An 18,476-nucleotide genomic window follows, 5' to 3' on the forward strand; every position below is an offset into this window, starting at 1 on the left:
AAGATAGGAAAGGGCACAGATTGGCTCCTGGCTGAAACAACAGGACCTAATTCACACACACACACACACACACAAAAGAACAAACACAGTAAGATTACCAAACAAACCTGAAATGGTTAGTTTTACAAATGGAGGTAACAGTTCCTTGGGAGCAAGGAGTATAGTTATTTCATTCAATTAAAACAAACCAACAATGTCTAAAATAAGAGAATGAAAGCTTCCCTAAACAACGTTCTTAGAAACTCTGTAATGTGCACCAACTAAATTAAGTTTTCAGTATTAAAATGGACCAGTTAAAACCTAATTAATTATTCTATCAGAAAGAGAAAAAAGTAAAATTGAAAAGCTAGAAAATTATTTTGTCATAGCTCTTCTAGTATAAAGCTGATTACCACATCATTCAGTGATAGAAAAATCTAGAAACTTTACAAAATTCCTTTTTAAAATTTATTTTGTTATCAAAGAGAATGTCCAGAAACATTGAATACTAAAGAATTTGTTCATGGCATCGTTTTACAAAAGTTCCTAATGGAAAGTGAATATTTAATTTTCTGATATATCCTTCACTTATTAATGATGAGACTGAGAACTGAATTGATGCAATTACTTTAAAAAAATCTAGACAACCTTATAAAGGAAAAACAATCCATTCTCATTCTGAATCTGTTGTCTGGAGTTATTTCGGTAGTCACACTGCCACCACTGGCTAAGAATGAACTTTCCCATGGGAGGGAGCCATTCTTGTCTTCTTAGTGAATCACACAGGTCTCTCAGATATAGGCACCATGTTTGAAGTCTTATGCATAATGTCTGTGTCACTTAAATTATATAATGTGGCAGTGTTTGTTTCATGGGCACATAATATTTAAAGAAGGGGCAAAGTAGAAAATAATCTGTTTCCATGTTATATGCAAGTACATTACTGTACTGTGCATGTGCATGAGGGCATGGTAAAGAGGAATTCCACCAAAGAATCAGCTGAGAGTTCCCAGTTGCTCTTGTTGCCAAGGGTATCTGTCATTTACCCATATAGCCTTCTTCATCTGAGGGTTGGCAGAAATGATGCCAACTGAGTTTTGCTGTCCATATCACACGCCTGAACTTTATTTTTCAGCCTCAGGATATGTAGGATATTTGACTGTTTCTATCTTCTCACGGACTTTGTAGGAGGGATACAGTCCTGTTCTTCCCAGTTTTCTGTTGACACCTTTAGAATAGCCATCCCAATGATTTCCAGCCACACCAATGATATCTCCAGGTTCCATGGGAATTTCCTCTTCAGTTCGAGGTTGGTGAGGGTAAATGGCAATTTGATTGTGGGCATTTTGTCCCCCAAAATAGTAGATGTCATCTAAGGAATGGAAGTTTGCAGAGGCATCAGGATGCAAAGTCTGCATGATTTCATAAGCAACTCGACAGACCTTGGGAAAGAATGGGGAAAAAATTTGTTAGTACAGTGTATGATAGCTTTACCTCCTAAGCAATCTGAAAGCTGGTGGCCAAGGATGGGCCCCTAGACAGAGAGGGCTAAGAAGCAGTGAGGTCACAAGTTTTCAGTTTATGTTCTGTCAAATAATATTACAGTCATTCTTCATCTGTTTGTCTCTTTTTTTAAAAAAAAATACACAAAAGACCAAAGCAATTTAAAATATTAATTCAGTTAAGATTAACAAACATTTACTGAGAGCTATACAGATGTCTAGGTTGGGCACAAAAATCAGTGTTAGTACCCTGAAGAATTTTAGTTAGGATTAGGATTGTAAAAATTTAACACAAATGCTATTGTTGCTCTATTTGCTTCATTTACTATTAGTCAATTGCACATTCTTTTCTGCTAACTTAGAACTTGATCTCAGAACCCTTCCACTAGATATTTGTGTAATTACTGATAATCAACTGTCATGGGCAAGTGAGTTAAGACATAACTGCTATTTCTGTTCTAAAGAGTTTTAGGTGTACTGTGTACATAGTAGTATACTGACAAAAGTGTTTTGGGAAGGTACATCTCTATGATTAGTGTAGTTTTAAGGCTACTTCATAGGTTCTTCTATCCAAAGAGCATCTTCTCTGTCCACTGAATGGCAGGTAAATTCCCACAATTTGAGTTTCATTCCTTGAGCTTGATAAGCTTGGTGATAAACTATGGCTCTACAGAGGGATAACCTTTTAAGAATTAAGGAACAGATTTGGTATAAAGTAAATGGGTCCCAGAAACTTTTATAAAGAATAGATAATGACAGAAGAGAGAGCAATCTTTTTCCTAGAAAATTCTTCCTTTTTACATTCAACTCAGGTAAAAATACATCACTAATTTATTTCAAATTTTCTTAATCTCTAGCTAGTTGTGGTCATCTCAGTTAATGAAATTTCATTGTTTTCACATGAATACTTTTTGCATTTATTTTAAATGATATTATTACTAATAATCATTTACTTATAAGGCAGCACTTCGGTATTAGTAAACTTTTACAATGTCGTATTCATACAGATCAAAAAGAGAATGAAGATGCTTTTTGTTTTTGTTTTTTGTTTCAGTGCTGGGGATTGAACCCAGTGTCTGATCCATGCCAACTAAGTTTAGTATTATTTATACCCATAATCCAAGATACACATTCTTTTTTTTTTACATATTTAATAATAATTTTTATTTTTTAATTTTTATTTTATTCTATTTTTTTATTGTGAAAATACTGTACAGAGGGGTTACAATTACATGGGCAAGATAATGAGTACATTTCTTATCAAGCATTGTAGCCTCCTCCTTTGTTTCTCCTTCCCATCCCTTCCCATCCTCCCCCTCCACCCAATCCAAGATACACATTCTTAACTGGTAGAATCAAATGGAATCTGATTAGGTTAACCATCACCTCATATTCCTGAAGAATATGAATTTTCCATACTTCAGGAAGTTCAGAGGGGCAATCTTTTGAAATGCTCCACATGACAGGTTACTTTACCAACTAACAAGTCTATCTTGGGAATGCCAATACAATTGGAACCACTGGTAGAATATTGAAATCATAATCAAATGAGGCTCAAACATACTTGGAACTTTTAGTTCAGATTCAGTCAAAAGTCTACACAGAACAAGTGAAAGTAAGTCGGAACTCTGGAAATAAAGGGGCTAAAATACTGTCATGTGCCACATAATGACATTTCAGCCAATGACAGACCACATAGACAATTATGATTCCACAGGATTTTCGCTTAGAGATGTCATAGTCATCTTAGTTCATATAAGCATATACTTTATTCATGAGTGTACCATCATGGTTATACAACACACGACTGTAATGTAAACAATGAAGCCCAACCACGCAAACTAGAATAAAAAGGCAGAGGCTAATATTCACTGAACTTCTGCTAACATTCACTGAACTTTTGCTGTCCAATATTGTTTTTAGGTTATCTGATGTAATCCTCTAAGCATTACCAGAAGATTCTATCATGCTCTCAAGCACACACACACACACACACACACACACACACACACACACACACACACACACACACACACACACACACACACACACACACACACACACACACACACACACACACACACACACACACACAAACACACAAAAGAACCCTGCATTTAGGTAAATAATTAGAACATCGGAGGGCACATAGGTGTCCAAAAATTATCTGATGCATGAATAGTGTACTATGCTATAATAAATATTTTCTCCAGAATGGATATGCAAGATCATGGATGATATTTAATCCTGAAAGGCTGCATGTAACATTGAGTAATAGTTGTCTTCTTCAACTGATGAACTGATCAATTGGTCAATTTAATGCAAAGGCCTAGAAAGATTACTATAGTGTTGAAGTTTGCATTCAATCAGCCTAGGTTTTTTTTCCTGGATTTTACCAATTCAAGTCATGTAGCACTAAAGTAAAGCTTACAGTTAATGCTAATATTCTTTAGGTACTTGGTAGGTTACATAGATAAGAATAGTAGTCTATGTTGTATAAACATACAACATGACCACATATAATTTTTTTAATACATCACCAAGCATATTTACTACCCAAAGACAGCTACACAAAACAGGGGTCACACAGCTATGTGAGGGAAACCCTCTTTGACCTTTATACTCCTCTGAAGACATTTACTGTTGATGATTCTGTCTCTGAGAAGCTTCTTTTCCTTTCTCTTGGCAAGGGATAAGGGACATACATTTGTTTGGTTTTTCCCAATTGTTTTTGAGGATCTAGCTATATACCTAGCTGACCAATTGGTAGGTATACCCAGTAAAATCCTCTATGCATACCTGACATTTCCTGTTAGAATGAATTAGAGTTACTTTCCCAGGTGTGTACTTTCCCTGAGGTCTAGACTTTAGAACTACTTAAAGTCTATTCCTCAAGTCCAGGGGTCCAGAGTTTCCTAACCTATATACAACTGGCATTTAGGGGCAAGGTAGCTAGTCTTTTTTTGGGGGGGAGAGGGGGATCGGTTGTGGGCTTGAACTCTGGGCCTGGGTGCTGTCCCTCAGCTCTTCAGCTCAAGGCTAGTGCCCTACCACTTGAGCCATAGTACCATTTCCAGTTTTCTGGAAATAAAGAGTTTCATGGACTACTTTCCTGCCTGGACTGGCTTTGAACCATGATCCTCAGATCTCAGCCTCCCACATAGCTAGGATTACAGGTGTGAGCCACCGGTGCCTGGTGGTAGCTAGTCTTTGTTAATGAGGAGCTACACTGTGCATCATAGGACTTTACCAGCATCCTTAGTCAGCAGTACCAACTCAAGTTGTGACAACATAAACATAGGCATAGCCTCGGTTAAGAAACACTGTTGCAGTCATAAGCTCTAAAATAAATAATGTTTATGCGTAGATGGTACTGATACAGTAATGTATTCAGTGCTTTTGTTTTCTGTCTTCTGATCCTCTTTTGTTTTTTTCTTTGTCAGTACTGGGTCTTGATCTCAGAACCTCATACTTGTTCAGCTGTTGCTCTACTACTAAAGCCACACCTCTATGCTGGCCTTTTGATATTTATTTTGGAGATATTAGCTCACAGACTTTTCTGCCTGGGCTGGCTTCAAACCAGGATCCTCCCTCTGGATCTCAATCTCCTTAGCTAGGTTCAGAGACATGAGGCACAGATGCTTTGCAAATTACAGAACTGTTTGTTTACTTTGGTAGTACTAGGGGTTGGAATTTAGAGCCCCAAGCTTGCTAAGTGGCATGATACCACAGTGCTATGTTCAGTCCTCTAACCATTGTTAAGAACGCTACAGTGAGCCAGACCACAATAGGAAGGGTGTGCTTCCCCATATAAAGAATACTGTTATGAAAAAGCTGGGCACTGGTGGCCTACCCCAGTAATCCTAGCTATTTAGGAGGCTGAGATCTGAAGATCAAGTTTCAAAGCCAGCTTAAGTAGGAGACTCTTATCTCCAACTAGCCAACAAAAAGCTGGAAGCTAAACTGTGGCTTAAGTGGTAGAGCACCAAACTAGAGGATAAAAGCAAGGACAGAGCCCACATCCTGAGTTCAAGCTGCAAGGACCTGTATACACGCATAAAAAGGACACTAATATGTGTGTTTTTTTTTTCTGTTTCCCTTTTTTTTTTCTTTTAAATACGTGCTTTCAAACTTAGGACTTCATAACTAATTGTTACCCAAAAGCCAATCACCTGATGATGGAATTTTATCCAGGGTTGAAAAGAAACTGTACTGCTCTGCTCTGTTTTACACATAATAAAACCTCAAAAGTGCTCGCTTCGGCAGCACATATACTAAAATTGGAACAATACAGAGAAGATTAGCATGGCCCCTGCGCAAGGATGACACGCAAATTTGTGAAGCGTTCCATATTTTAAAAAAACAAACAAAAAAAGCCCTCAAAGCATTGAGACCACAGATTCCAAGAAACAGTTCATATGAAGAAAGACTAATGCTGAGAGAACTTTTTGTATCCAAATAAATGAGATTCATGGGTTGGGAAGGTGGCTCAGTGGTAGAGTGCTTGCCTTGCATGCATGAGGCCCTGGGTTCGATTCCTCAACACCACGTAAGCAGAAAAAAAAAGCTGGAAGTGGTGCCATGGCTCAAGTGGTAGAGTGCTAGCCTTGAGCTGAAGAGCTGAGGAACAGCACCCAGGCCCAGAATTCAGGCCCCACGACTGGACCCCCCCCCCCCAAACGAATGAGATTCATGCTTACATACTTTATTATTTCTAAAGAGTCTTGTTAGTCAAAGTTCAGACAAAATAATTTATTCTCACTAGAACAAAAGCAAAACTGTGTCCAAAAATAGACTTGAATACCTTGAAATGTCTTATGCCAAATTTCACAAACAAAAGGTTAACAGTAAAAATACTACATGTTCATATATTGAGTGTTAGTTTGCCAAGTATGATCACCTCCATTATCACCTATCTAGTTGATGACTTTAGCAATTCTAGCACTTCCCTCATGTGTGGAAGTTAGTACTAATTTATAGTTGAACAAGTAAATAAATACATATGGGGTTGTAGGCAGGTGTATCCAAAGATATTGACTGAAGTATGATATCTGTAGGAGATAATTCAAATAGTCTAATAATACTTGGATAGTACATAGTATTCTTATTCCATATTAAAGGGGATTGTAGCCTTTGCCTGGCTAAGTGTCTTTCTAAAACTCCTACCTTATACCAGGCATAGTGGTTCAGTCCTATGATCCCAGCACTCAGAAAGTGGAGGCAGGAAGATCATAAATTTGAAGCCAGCTTGGGCTATATAAAAGATCCTGATTCAAACACCTCTGCATTTCTTTATTTTCTATGAAATCTATTCCAAGGGAAATGATGTGGCTATTCTCTTTCATGTTTTCTTTTCTGTGCACTATCTCGGTATTTAAGCACACTTTTTTTTTGGGTCCGGTCATGGGGCCTGAACTCTGGGCCTGGGCACTGTCCCTCAGCTCTTCAGCTCAAGGCTAGTGCTCTACCACTTGAGCCACAGCGCCACTTCCGGCTTTTTTCTTTTTGCTTATGTGGTGCTAAGGAATCGAACCCAGGGCCTCATGCATGCAAGGCAAGCGCTCTACCACTGAGCCACCTTCCCAGCCCCTTAAGCATACTTTTATTTTACACTAATTTATACTTTGGGGAAATTATTCTTCAGTTGTTTCATGTGAGCATTTTGAGTCTGAATGAGGGCGAGGACTGTTATCTCGTTTCAAGTTCTCTCAGTGCCTTGTATAAACTTGAGTAAAAACAGTCATTTAACAGCTGGTTAAATCAACTAATAATATGTGCATAAATGAGAAAGAATAAAATTCACAATAAATATTGTTATATTGATATTCCACAGGGTATATGCTGATTAGAAACCTTATAAAAATATACAACCAAACCTATAACCTATAATTATATGCAACAATTAAACTCAAAGAATGAATGTGATATTATATGGCTTAAACTTAATATACAACTTCTTGCTTAGTAGAAATGTAATAAACTTGAAAAGGAATTTCATTCACTCTTTCTTCTCTTCTATAAAGCAATTAAATGAGGCAAAATGCTGGGCTCTGAAGTCTCTCAGTATCAGTGCAATGATATGTTGAAATGGACAGATTCTGGTTACAAGCTGTTAACAAGCTGAGTACTTTAAGTGACTCTACTAACTGGCTTTAGTGGAGATGAATTCAACCATTGCTTGTAAACAACTAAATATGCAATGTACTCAAATACCGACTCTATAGAATCTTAATTCTTTCACAAAAGATGTTATTACTAAAAATAAAGAAAACTGTACCTGAGTCATACTAACATTAAAAACACACAAACATACAACAATAATGTTTTTGACCCTGAAGTGTCCCCAAACAACTGTAATTTAAACATGTCCTACTGTTACTTACCTGGGATGAAAAAGTGCACACTAAGAAGTCTGCCTGAGAGAGAAAATGTATATCCAAGATCACACCCCGAAGTGAATTTTCTGTGTATCGATTGTGTAGTCCAGCTGACCAAGATATAGAATTATCACTGATAAATTCATAATTGGGGTACCTGGAGGAAGAAATAAATTTGTATATCATCACTGAGATTACAGTTTCTTATTAGGAGAGAGACCATCCTTTGATCAAGAGCTCTCTTCTTTGTAACAGCAAGGAGAGCATTTATTTAATAGAGACAGCACTGAGGTATCTTTGAATTCATCAGTGGAGTGGAAAGCATTTTAGAATGTGGTAATACTAAATATTATTGGGGCCAGGTATGGTGGTGCACATATATAATCTTAGTTTAGCAAGAGAATGGTCAATTTGAGGCTAGCTTGAGACACTGTCTAAAAAAATGTATTGCTGGTATATTATACAAAAAATACATACACACATCAAAATGTCCTTTTATCAATGCATGACAGTTGAAAGCTGAAGGTTCCTTATTCTCTTCGTAATGAGTATTTGATCACTGATCTTTTTATTGAGTATACATACGATAAAATTTCATTATTTTTTTCATTTATAATTTGTGATAAATAAGATTTGGATAAACTTTATAAATTTCTTACTCACTGATATTACAAGTTAATAATATAAATAAACAAATGCTTTAAAAATGTGTCAGACATAACAGTCTCCTCTAACTCTCTTAAACAATGATGATGGAAAAGGTAACCCAATGAATTTAGAAAGACAAATTCCATGTAGATATCCACCCAATAATAATATGTAATAGTTTACTTGAGGCGGGATATGTTTCAAAATGTTAAAAGTCTGCCACATGTTCAAATGACTTAGATGTTTCACTGTTCTGCATATCAAGCAATCCATGGTCTCAATGCACAAGTTATGCTGGGAGCCTTGGGCAGTTATATGAAAAGGGATAACTGCAATCACTTTGTAGAATTAGTAAGAATTAATACTATAAATATCTAAGTGCTGAGAAGAGTGCCTGACATGTTGTAAATATTAGCATTGATTATTAAAACAGCATTCACCAAAATATCCACCTAATTTTATTTTCTACTTCTTAAATGTCTATTCAGTATCACCTCAGCAGTGAGGAGTTTGGCAATTCCTATCTCTTTTTCCTGCTTAATTTTTCTCCATAGTTTGTCAGTTAACACAGTCATTGTTTGTTTATTGCCTACATGCATTTCCCACTTCAATTAGCCCTAACTGGATCTATAAGGGGAGACATTTCATCTGCTCTGTTCACTGTATTATTGTCAGCACCTAGAGGATTAGGAGTATAATAGAGGATAAATGTGTATTTCCTGAAAGAATAATAGTTCTTATTTAGAATCCTTGAAACATTAGGAGTCACTTTACGTGTCAGTCTTTTAAACAGTATTTCCCAAAAGTTAGGGTCACATCTTATTTTTCTTCACATGTCAGTAACAAGAAGTCTGAACAATAGTATGCCTATAAATACAAGTGAGTGTTACATTTGTCTGGGATTTTATCCTAATCCCCTAACAGCTGCTTCAAATTTCTTGTCATTTTGCAGCTACCATAGAGCTTTTCTTCATTGCCTGTGTAACAATGACTGTAAATGCAAAGTTTCTGAACACTATTTCAGTGTTCAGAATCTATTTGACCTTATTATTTGATATTTTGTCCTTCTTGGCTTAGAATTAGGGAGATGAAGAAAATTCTACATTTGTTCTAAAAGAAAAACACCCTGAAATAATGTTTAGTATGATTCCTATGAAGCTACATACCAAGGTATGGGGCAGAAAGAGTAACAGATACATCTGAAAATGCTTGAGGGTGAAAGAGAGGAGAACTGACAAAAGCAGTTCAGATTTTATCCTTGGATAAAGACTAATTTTACCAGCATGGTTTGAGTACTCAGTGAAACAAAGGAAAGATCCGATTATTGAGAAGTGATGTTAATATTAGTAGCAGGCGCTCTACAACTTGAGGCTACACCTCTAGCTCTTTTTTGCAAAAAGGGTCACTCCTCTCTAGAACCAAAACAAAAAGATACCATAGTTTCTTAGACCTTTCGGTATATTTGAAAGATGACTCCCTGAAGAATACTGAAAGCGGGGGGGGGGGGGGGGGGGGGGGAGGGAGGGGGGCGCGAGGGGGGGGAAGGAGGGAAGTGAGTAATGGGGGAAGATTTTGCACAAATACTGCAAAAATACTTCTTATGTTTTGCCCCTAAATACATCAGCAGTGGAATTCTTCTACCTTGAAGTTGCAGCGATGGTAATGAAATGTTTTTCTTTTTCTTCTTTATAAAAACCTGTTTTTAATCATCTAGAACTAGACTAAGAACTAGACTGCAGTATAAACTACATCAAGATTTTTAAAAATGTTTTTTAAAATGTCCTGGGATTTGAATGCAGAGCTTGGGCGCTATCCTTGAGCAAGTTTTTTGAGCCATAGTTCCATTTATGGCATTTTGGTGGTTAATTGGAAATAAGAGTCTCACGGACTTTCCTGCCTGGGTTGGATTTAAACAGTGATCCTCAGATCTCAGTCTCCTGAGTACCTACGATTATAGGTGCCTAGTAAGGACACTTATTTATGCTATAATTACTGTCTGTATGTGTACATGCTCTCTACCACCTGGCTATTCTGTGGGGCAAGAAAGCCACATATCATCTTTTATTTGCCTTTGCATTGCTAGTGCTCTATATTTGCCTCCCATGTTACAGGAACAGAAATAGTAACTATACCACTTATTACTTAGTCTTCATTTTACAGGGGAACCAAACACTTTACAAAAACTTTTAAATGTTTTTTCTTGTCTCTTTTCATTTTAATATACACAAGGAAGAATTCATTTCACATTTTTTATAAAGAAAAAAACATGTAATTCTTTTATTAGTTTCTCTTTCTTTCTTTCTTTCTTTCTTTCTTTCTTTCTTTCTTTCTTTCTTTCTTTCTTTCTTTCTTTCTTTCTTTCTTTCTTTCTTTCTTTCTTTCTTTCTTTCTTTCTTTCTTTCTTTCTTTCTTTCTTTCTTTCTTTCTTTCTGTCAGTTGTGGGGCCTGAACTCTGGACCTGGGCACTGTCCCTCAGCTCTTCAGCTCAAGGAGAGTGCTCTACCACTTGAGTCACAGCTCTGCCTCTTTTTTGCTTATTTTTTTCAGGTAGGGTTTCACTGGGAACTGGCATTAGATTCCTCCCTATGACTGCCACATAGCTTGGATTACAAGTCTGTCACCATGCCCTACTGGCCAAGATGAGGTTTTGCTAGCTTTTTGCCAGCCTTGAATCATGATCTTCCTGAGCTATGATTATAGGCTACCATACCTAACCCAACCTGGGAGAATTTTTTTTTTTTTTTTTGGGGTCCGGTTGTGGGGCCTGAACTCTGGGCCTGGGCGCTGTCCCTCGGCTCTTCAGCTCAAGGCTAGCGCTCTACCACTTGAGCCACAGCACCACTTCTGGCTTTTTTCTTTTTTTTTTGCTTAGGGCCTCAGGCATGCAAGGCAAGCGCTCTACCACTGAGCCACTTTCCCAGCCCTGGGAGAATTTTTTTCATTGATCTTTATTTTCAAAATATTGTGAAATATTCCAAAGGGGAGTTTTTATCAATGATAAGGTTTGCAAACAGCTTATAGTACTATGAGTATGGCCTTTTATCTCATGATGCTTTTCCTTAATGAACAAAAGTTCTTCCTCTTAATGAAATACATTTACTTTTTTCATTACTGTTAGGTGTTCAGCCTGTGCTACTTAACAAATCTTTCTCTACCATTCATCCAACCTTATTTTCAACTATGTAGAAAAAATTCTATGTAAAGTCTATCTCAAAAACAAATTTCATCATTTTGTTTATCCTCCTTCCCAATCAGAATGGTATTTTTATAGTGTTTTCTAACTATTATTGTGGCTATCCCATAGCAAAATATCTCCTCATCTTACCAATATCTATTATTAACAGGTTCCTAGATATGGAAATATCATTTCTTCTCTCCATTCCACTTAAATGTCACGTGTTATAATCCTCTATGAAATCAAAATCTCTTTGGAGAGAGGAAGGGGAATAACAAAATGCTGAAACAAGGACACAGGATAACCCATTGTAACAATGATACTCACAAGATACCATGTTGGAAATGAACTTTACAACTTTAGGAAGGGGAGGAGTGGAGGAAGTGGGGGAGGGAAGGGATAATAGGAGAAAAACAAAGGAGGGGGTAACAATGCTAGACAAGAAATATAACCATTACCTTACTGATGTAACCTTAACCTCTCTGTACAGAATCTTTACAAGAAAATAAAAATTACAAAAACAACAACAACAAATATGGACTAGAAAACAAAAAAAATCGCTATCTCTGGCCTATAATTATTTAATTACTATAATTATTACATTGGCTCATATATATCACTAGCATTTACTTCAATATATCATTTATCCTTCCTTTGTCCTTTATTTCTATTTGCATCCATCTATTCCTAGTGAAACTATTTTTTTTCTTTTTTTTCTTTTTCTTTTTCCTGAAGAACACTTTCTCATAATTCTACTGATAGAATTTCTTTGCCTAAATATGACATGGGCTTTTTTTTTATCTCGTGTTTGAAAGCTACTTATCATTTTATGGCTTTCGCAGTTTCTATGAAGTTAGCTGTAAGTCTGCTTGGCTCCCATTTGAAGGTAATATTTTCTTTTTTGCTGTGGCCATTTTCATTTTTTCTCTTAGCTTTTTTTTTTTTAAGTCATTTTATAATGTTGTGCCTGAAAGTGTATGTGTGTATATGTGTGTGTACATGTGTACTATACTTCTTGGTTTTCACGGCATACACTGAAATCTATAGATTAAGATTTATTTACTGCTTTGTCTGCCTAACCCCAAGAGTCGGCTGAAATCTCAGCTCAGAGTCAGTTGAAAGTTCTGCTCAGCAATTCAGTAGCACCAAACCAAACTGGAAGATTTCAAAGGCTTGTTTATCATTTTATTTCACCTTAATTTTCACTATCTTAGAAAACAATCTTTGATGTTAGGCACTAGTGGCTCACGCCTGTAATCCTAGCTACTCAGAAGGCTGAGATCGGAGGACTGCGGTTCAAATCTAGCCCAAGCAGCATGAAAGTCTGTGAGACTCCTATAGTGATTACCATGGTTTCCTAAAATAGCAACAGAATTTTAAATTATATGTTTCGGTATCAAACTAATTGTGAGAGGTATAAATCAGAGTTAAGTTATAGTAATAAAACACTTTAAAAATAATGGGAAAAAGCCGGGCGCTGGTGGCTCACGCCTGTAATCCTAGCTACTCAGGAGGCTGAGATCTGAGGATCGCAGTTCAAAGCCAGCCCGGGCAGGAGAGACCGTGAGACTCCTATCTCCAATAAACAACCAGAAAGCCGGAAGTGGCACTGTAGCTCAAGTGGTAGAGCACTTGTCTTGAGCTGAAGAGCTGAAGGACAGCGCCCAGGCCCAGAGTTCAAGCCCCACGGCCGACCAAAAAAAAAAAATAATAATAATGGGAAAAATCTCCAGAAAATAATAGGGAGAAACAGCACTTAAATTTCTGAGAATATCTTAGAAATGATAGAAAATTAAAATGAAAATATTTCCAAAAAGGAAAAAAAATCTGCATGAAATGTCACCCACTGTAATTTATAAAAGACTATAGAGAAAATTGCTATCTAGACTGTCACCAGGACAGGAGTTGAAGCTGGTGCTACAAATAGGAAATTCAAGTTTTACTGTTCCCATAGCCCAAGTGGATACTGCCAACTTTACTACAAGAGCTGCTTGTATACAAATGTCATGCTGTGCTACTGGATCAGTGCTACAAAATGTCATTATCCTTTAATGTAAATAGTTCAGCCTAGAAAATAATGCAGATATTTTATATAAGCTCTGTATCATTATTTATGAGTACACATAAAAACTGGGAGAGAATGAAGGAAAGGAAGACATTGTCCAAAAAGTAATGTACTTATTACCTGACATGAAATTGCAACCCCTCTGTACATCACCCTAAAATAACAACTGAAAATCTGAACTGGGCGCTGGTGGTTCACGCCTGTAATCTTATCTACTCAGGAGGCTGAGATCTGAGGATTGCAGTTCAAATTCAGCCTGGACAGGAAATTCTGTGAGACTCAGAAAATGCCAGAAGTGGCACTGTGGCTCAAGTGGTAGAGCACTAGCCTTGAGCACAAAGAGGCTTAGGGACAGAGCTCAGGCCTTGAGTTCAAACCACAGGACTAGAAAAAACAAATCCCTAACCCACCCCCCCCAAAACTGAATTAAAGGTAGGGCTGAATTCAAGTGGTAGGGCTCTAGCCTTGAGCAAAAAGAGCTCAGGGGCTGTGCCCAGTCCGAGTTCAATCCCCACAACAGAAAAACAACAACAACAAGACACACGAAACAGTCTTACTGTCCAATATTAGGAGAACACTTGGTGTTCAATGGTGAGCAATGGTAGATCTACACAGTGAATACAGTCACTAAAAATACTTTCATATTGTACCTCTCTAAAAAATACTGAAAGCAGATGGGAAACAATATTCTATGCAAATAGAATCTGAAAGAAAAGCAGTATCTACACCTACATCAGAAAAAATACTTTAAATAAAAAACCATAAAAGAAGAAGGCCAAAATATAATGTCAAAGAGGTCAGTTCTCAAGTAGTTATAAATGAGCACCAACATCAGACACCTAAATAACACAAAGAAAATAGATCCAAAGGAAGAGATAGCTGAAAAAAAAAATCAATAAACTTCAATTGTTTCAGTAAGGAAACAATTTTATGTATGGTTAAGACTAACCTAACAGTTACTGATCCAAAAGCAACAGAATACACATTTTTCTCAAATGCACACAGGACATTTTCCAGATCATATGTTAGGCCACAAAACAAATCAATAAATTTAAAAAGTTTGATATTAAGTATTTTTTTTTCTGCCTGTAAGGGGAAATAAATGCAAATTTAACAACATGGTCTTGAACATCCAATGGGTCAAAGAACAAACCAAAATACATCTTGAAACAAGTAAGAAAGGAACACAACATACTAAAACTTACACAGCAAAAGTGGTCTTGAAAGGGATATGGATAGTAATGAACACAACATAAAAATAAACAATATGTTTCATCTCAAGGAACCAGAAAAAGAAAAAAACTAATTAAGCTCAAATAAAGAAAGAAATAAAAAAAATCAGGAGAAATAAACAAAACAGAGATCACAAAAACAATTAAAAAAATCACAGAAGATGACTTTTTGAAAGAGAAAATCAGTAAGCCTTTAGCTAGATTAAAGAAGAAAAAAGGAAGATACAAATTAAATCAGCAATGAAAAGAAAGATTATAACTGATATAAAAGAATTACAAAGGATCACAAGGGACTAGTATAAGCAAGTATACATCAACAAATTGGATACCCTAGAAGGAATGCATGAATTCTTAGAAACTCTACCAAGACTGAATCAGGAACAAACCAAAAATCAGAACAAACAGAACAGTAATGAGTAGTGAATTTGTAATTTAAAAAAAAGTCTCTCATCAAAGATAAGCCCGGGATCTGATGCCTGTACTGAATTTTACCAAATGTGTAAAAACATTAATACTGCTTTTAAACCCTTCCCAAAAACTGAAGAGGAAGGAATACTCCAAACTTCCCCTTCCCCTCACAATTGTGGAGCTTGAACTCAAGGCCTAGGCACTGTCCCTGAGCTTTTTCACTCAAGGCTAGCACTCTACCTTTTTAAGCCAGTTTTTCTAGTGGTTAACTGGAGATAAGTCTCATGGACTTTCCTGTGCAGTGCTGGCTTCAAACCATGATCCTCAGATCTCAGCCTTCTAAGTAACTAGGATTATAGGCCTGAGTCACTGGTGGCCAGCGAACTTTCTTTTTTTAAGACTGAATGTTGGTACATCATTCTGGCTGGCCTCTAACTCATGATCCTTCTGTTGTGACTTGCTTACTGCTGGGATCACAGGTATGTGCAACCATGCCAAGGATACTTCCAAACACTAGGCTAGTCTTATCTTAATAACTAACCAAAGTCAGACAAGAACATTACAAGAAAAGAAAAATTCAAAACTACACTGCTGATGAACAGATGTAAAAATCCTCCATAAAATACCAGCAAACCAAATTCAACATTAAACAGATTCTCCACAATGATCAAACAGGATTTAATTTAGCAATTCAAAATAGCTCAACATATCTAATTCAACAAATGTGGTATGTATTATGAGAATGAAGAACAAAAAAAACACATTATTATCTCAACTGACAGGAGAAAGCATTAGATAAAATTTGGTATCTGTCTATGATAAATACTCAAAAGTAAGTTGTATTTTGGAGAAGTATATCAACACAATAAAGGCAATACTTGATGAGCTCATAGATAATATCAAACTCAACAGTGAAAAGTTGAGAACTATTCCTCTAAGATCTAGTACAAGAAAAGAAAAAAAGAGGGTGATGAGGCACACTAAAGATTAAAAACAAGTTTGCAAACCATACATCAGATAAGAAACTAGTCTCCAAAATATGTAAAGGAACTCAAATATTCAAAAGCAAGAAAACAAGTAACTGGACTCAAACTGGAATCAAATATAGCAAAGAAACTTAACAGACACTTCTCAAAAGAAGAGATATAATTCAAGAGGCTGTAGTTAGGACAAATTTTTGGTATGGAACTGGCTTTCAGCAAAAAAAAAAAAAAAAACTAAGAGGGGAGGGAGGAGGAAAGCTGGGGACATGGCTCAAGTGGGACATCTACCTATATTTCAGTATGAAAAGTGGGATGTTACTATAAGGTATATAATTTGGTTAGATTGATAGTCACCAAGATGTGGTCATTTGATCTTTAAAACCTCAATAATTAGCAATAACATTTTGACAAGAATCACAAGTTATGTGAATAAAGGGTAATTTTCAACTAAAAGAGACAATCCTACTTTTGAACTATCAACTTGTCTAACTTACTTTGTTTTTGCTTCCTTTAATAAAGAAGGGTCATCAGTGGCCAAATACACTCTTTTCTTATCCACCTGCATTCTGCGTGCAAGAAGCTGAAAATGTTCTTCAACATGTACCATGTACTCCTCAATGGGATGGAAGGCTGCTTCTGTTCCCACTTTGTCTGTGCGTCTGACATGGACTCTGGAGAAGAAATTGAGATTTTTCTGATCATGTACATATTCATTTGTATTTCGGGTGTATTTAAATCATATCCCCAGACAAGGGGACATTATGGGCATCTTAAATAAATTTTTATTCATTTTTATCATTAGAAAAATATATTAAAAGGATCCTCACAAAATATTTGTTAGCACAAGATGAATTAGAAAATAAAGCTTTTGAAGAATGTTTTCTTATAGAGAAAGTAATGGCATATCAGGAATAAAAGGGGACTAGGTAGCAAAATGCCCACTAGTTATCCACAAAGAAATAGAAATAGTTTATAAGGTTTATGAGACAAAAATGATACCAAGATTCACAGTTGTATTATAAAACATTAAAGATACTGTGTATATATTTTGATGCCTAAGGGTTTTTCATTATCTTACCCTGTAGAGTTATTATAACTGCCACCTTGTAGAATTTAAGGTTATCCCAGGAAAATATAGCCTGCATGGGTTTTTCCGTTAGCAAAGTTAAGGCAGGCAAATCTTTAAAAGAATTTTATTAAAGCTAGAATGAACTTGTGACTTTAAACGAGCATCATTATTCCACAATACTGTGAATTTCCGGAAATTATGTAATCACTTAATCACAATCAAAAAAAAAAAAAAAAAAGAACCTTGGGGAAGGGAGGGAGGGAGGGGATGGTAGGGGGAAAACAATGGAGGGGGTAACAATGTTCAAGAGGAAGTGTACTCATTACCTCACTCATGTAACTGTAACCCTCTGTATAGTATCTTTACAATAAAAAAATTAAAAAAAAAAGAATTTTATTATTTTATGTTCATGGAGTAAAGTTCAAGTACTTTTGATGTGTTTATAATGAATTTCCTTTCTCCGTTCCACTCTATAGATGATGTAGATCTTACCTACTCTATTAAGGAAAAACCCTAAGATTATAAAATTAGGGACACAGATTTGTGTTGTCCTGCACTGCATATGGAATTTAGTTCTACTGCCTTTTCTTTCCCTCTTGGTGCTTCCAAAGAGACTTTAATCAATGGAATATAAATGGAATAAAAATTTCTTTAGAAATAATCAAAGTCCAAGTTCGTTTTCACAAATAGACTGCCTTCCACCTCCAATTACAAAACCACTACTTGTGTAGAAAAAGTAGAATAATAACTTTGTATTCTTGTGGGTCCTGGCCAAGTTGAAGACCACTTTGTTTACATTGTACATTTCAAGTGGGGTTCTGATTTCACTGGGGTTATAGCCAACATTCTGACTATTCTTTCCTTTGCATTCCACACTACAGTCCAGATGTGAACACGATCACAGAACACCTATTCTGTTATCTTCTCCTTCCCACACTCTTCTTAACCATTGCTTCTCTATGGAAATTGCAATTGTTCAGTGTGCTCAAAGATGAAGTGGGGCAGAAAGAGTGATTACACTGAATTTCAATGAAAAGT

General features: G+C 36.3%; 1 protein-coding gene and 1 non-coding gene across 6 annotated transcripts in view; one reads left to right on the top strand and one right to left on the bottom strand.

Annotated features, from left to right (window-relative positions):
* Positions 1-443: 443 nt before the first annotated feature.
* The window catches only part of Fut8 (fucosyltransferase 8), a 166,961-nt gene continuing 148,928 nt past the window's right edge, over positions 444-18,476 (bottom strand). For all 5 annotated transcript variants that reach the window (XM_070031754.1, XM_070031759.1, XM_070031761.1 and 2 more), the window contains 3 exons: positions 16,864-17,040; positions 7,865-8,015; positions 444-1,421 (listed from right to left, as the gene is read on the bottom strand). In XM_070031754.1, coding sequence (XP_069887855.1) covers positions 1,104-1,421; positions 7,865-8,015; positions 16,864-17,040 — 646 coding nt within the window. In that variant the 3' untranslated portion in view covers positions 444-1,103. The remainder of the gene's footprint in view (positions 1,422-7,864; positions 8,016-16,863; positions 17,041-18,476) is intronic.
* LOC138835624 (U6 spliceosomal RNA) lies at positions 5,732-5,838 on the top strand. The gene has a single exon (XR_011374671.1). It is a non-coding gene; the product is annotated as a U6 spliceosomal RNA (small nuclear RNA).

The sequence above is a fragment of the Dipodomys merriami genome, unplaced genomic scaffold, assembly GCF_024711535.1.
Source record: "Dipodomys merriami isolate MVZ:Mamm:240054 unplaced genomic scaffold, mDipMer1.0.p SCAF_1, whole genome shotgun sequence".
In the NCBI taxonomy this organism is placed as follows: Eukaryota; Metazoa; Chordata; class Mammalia; order Rodentia; family Heteromyidae; genus Dipodomys; species Dipodomys merriami.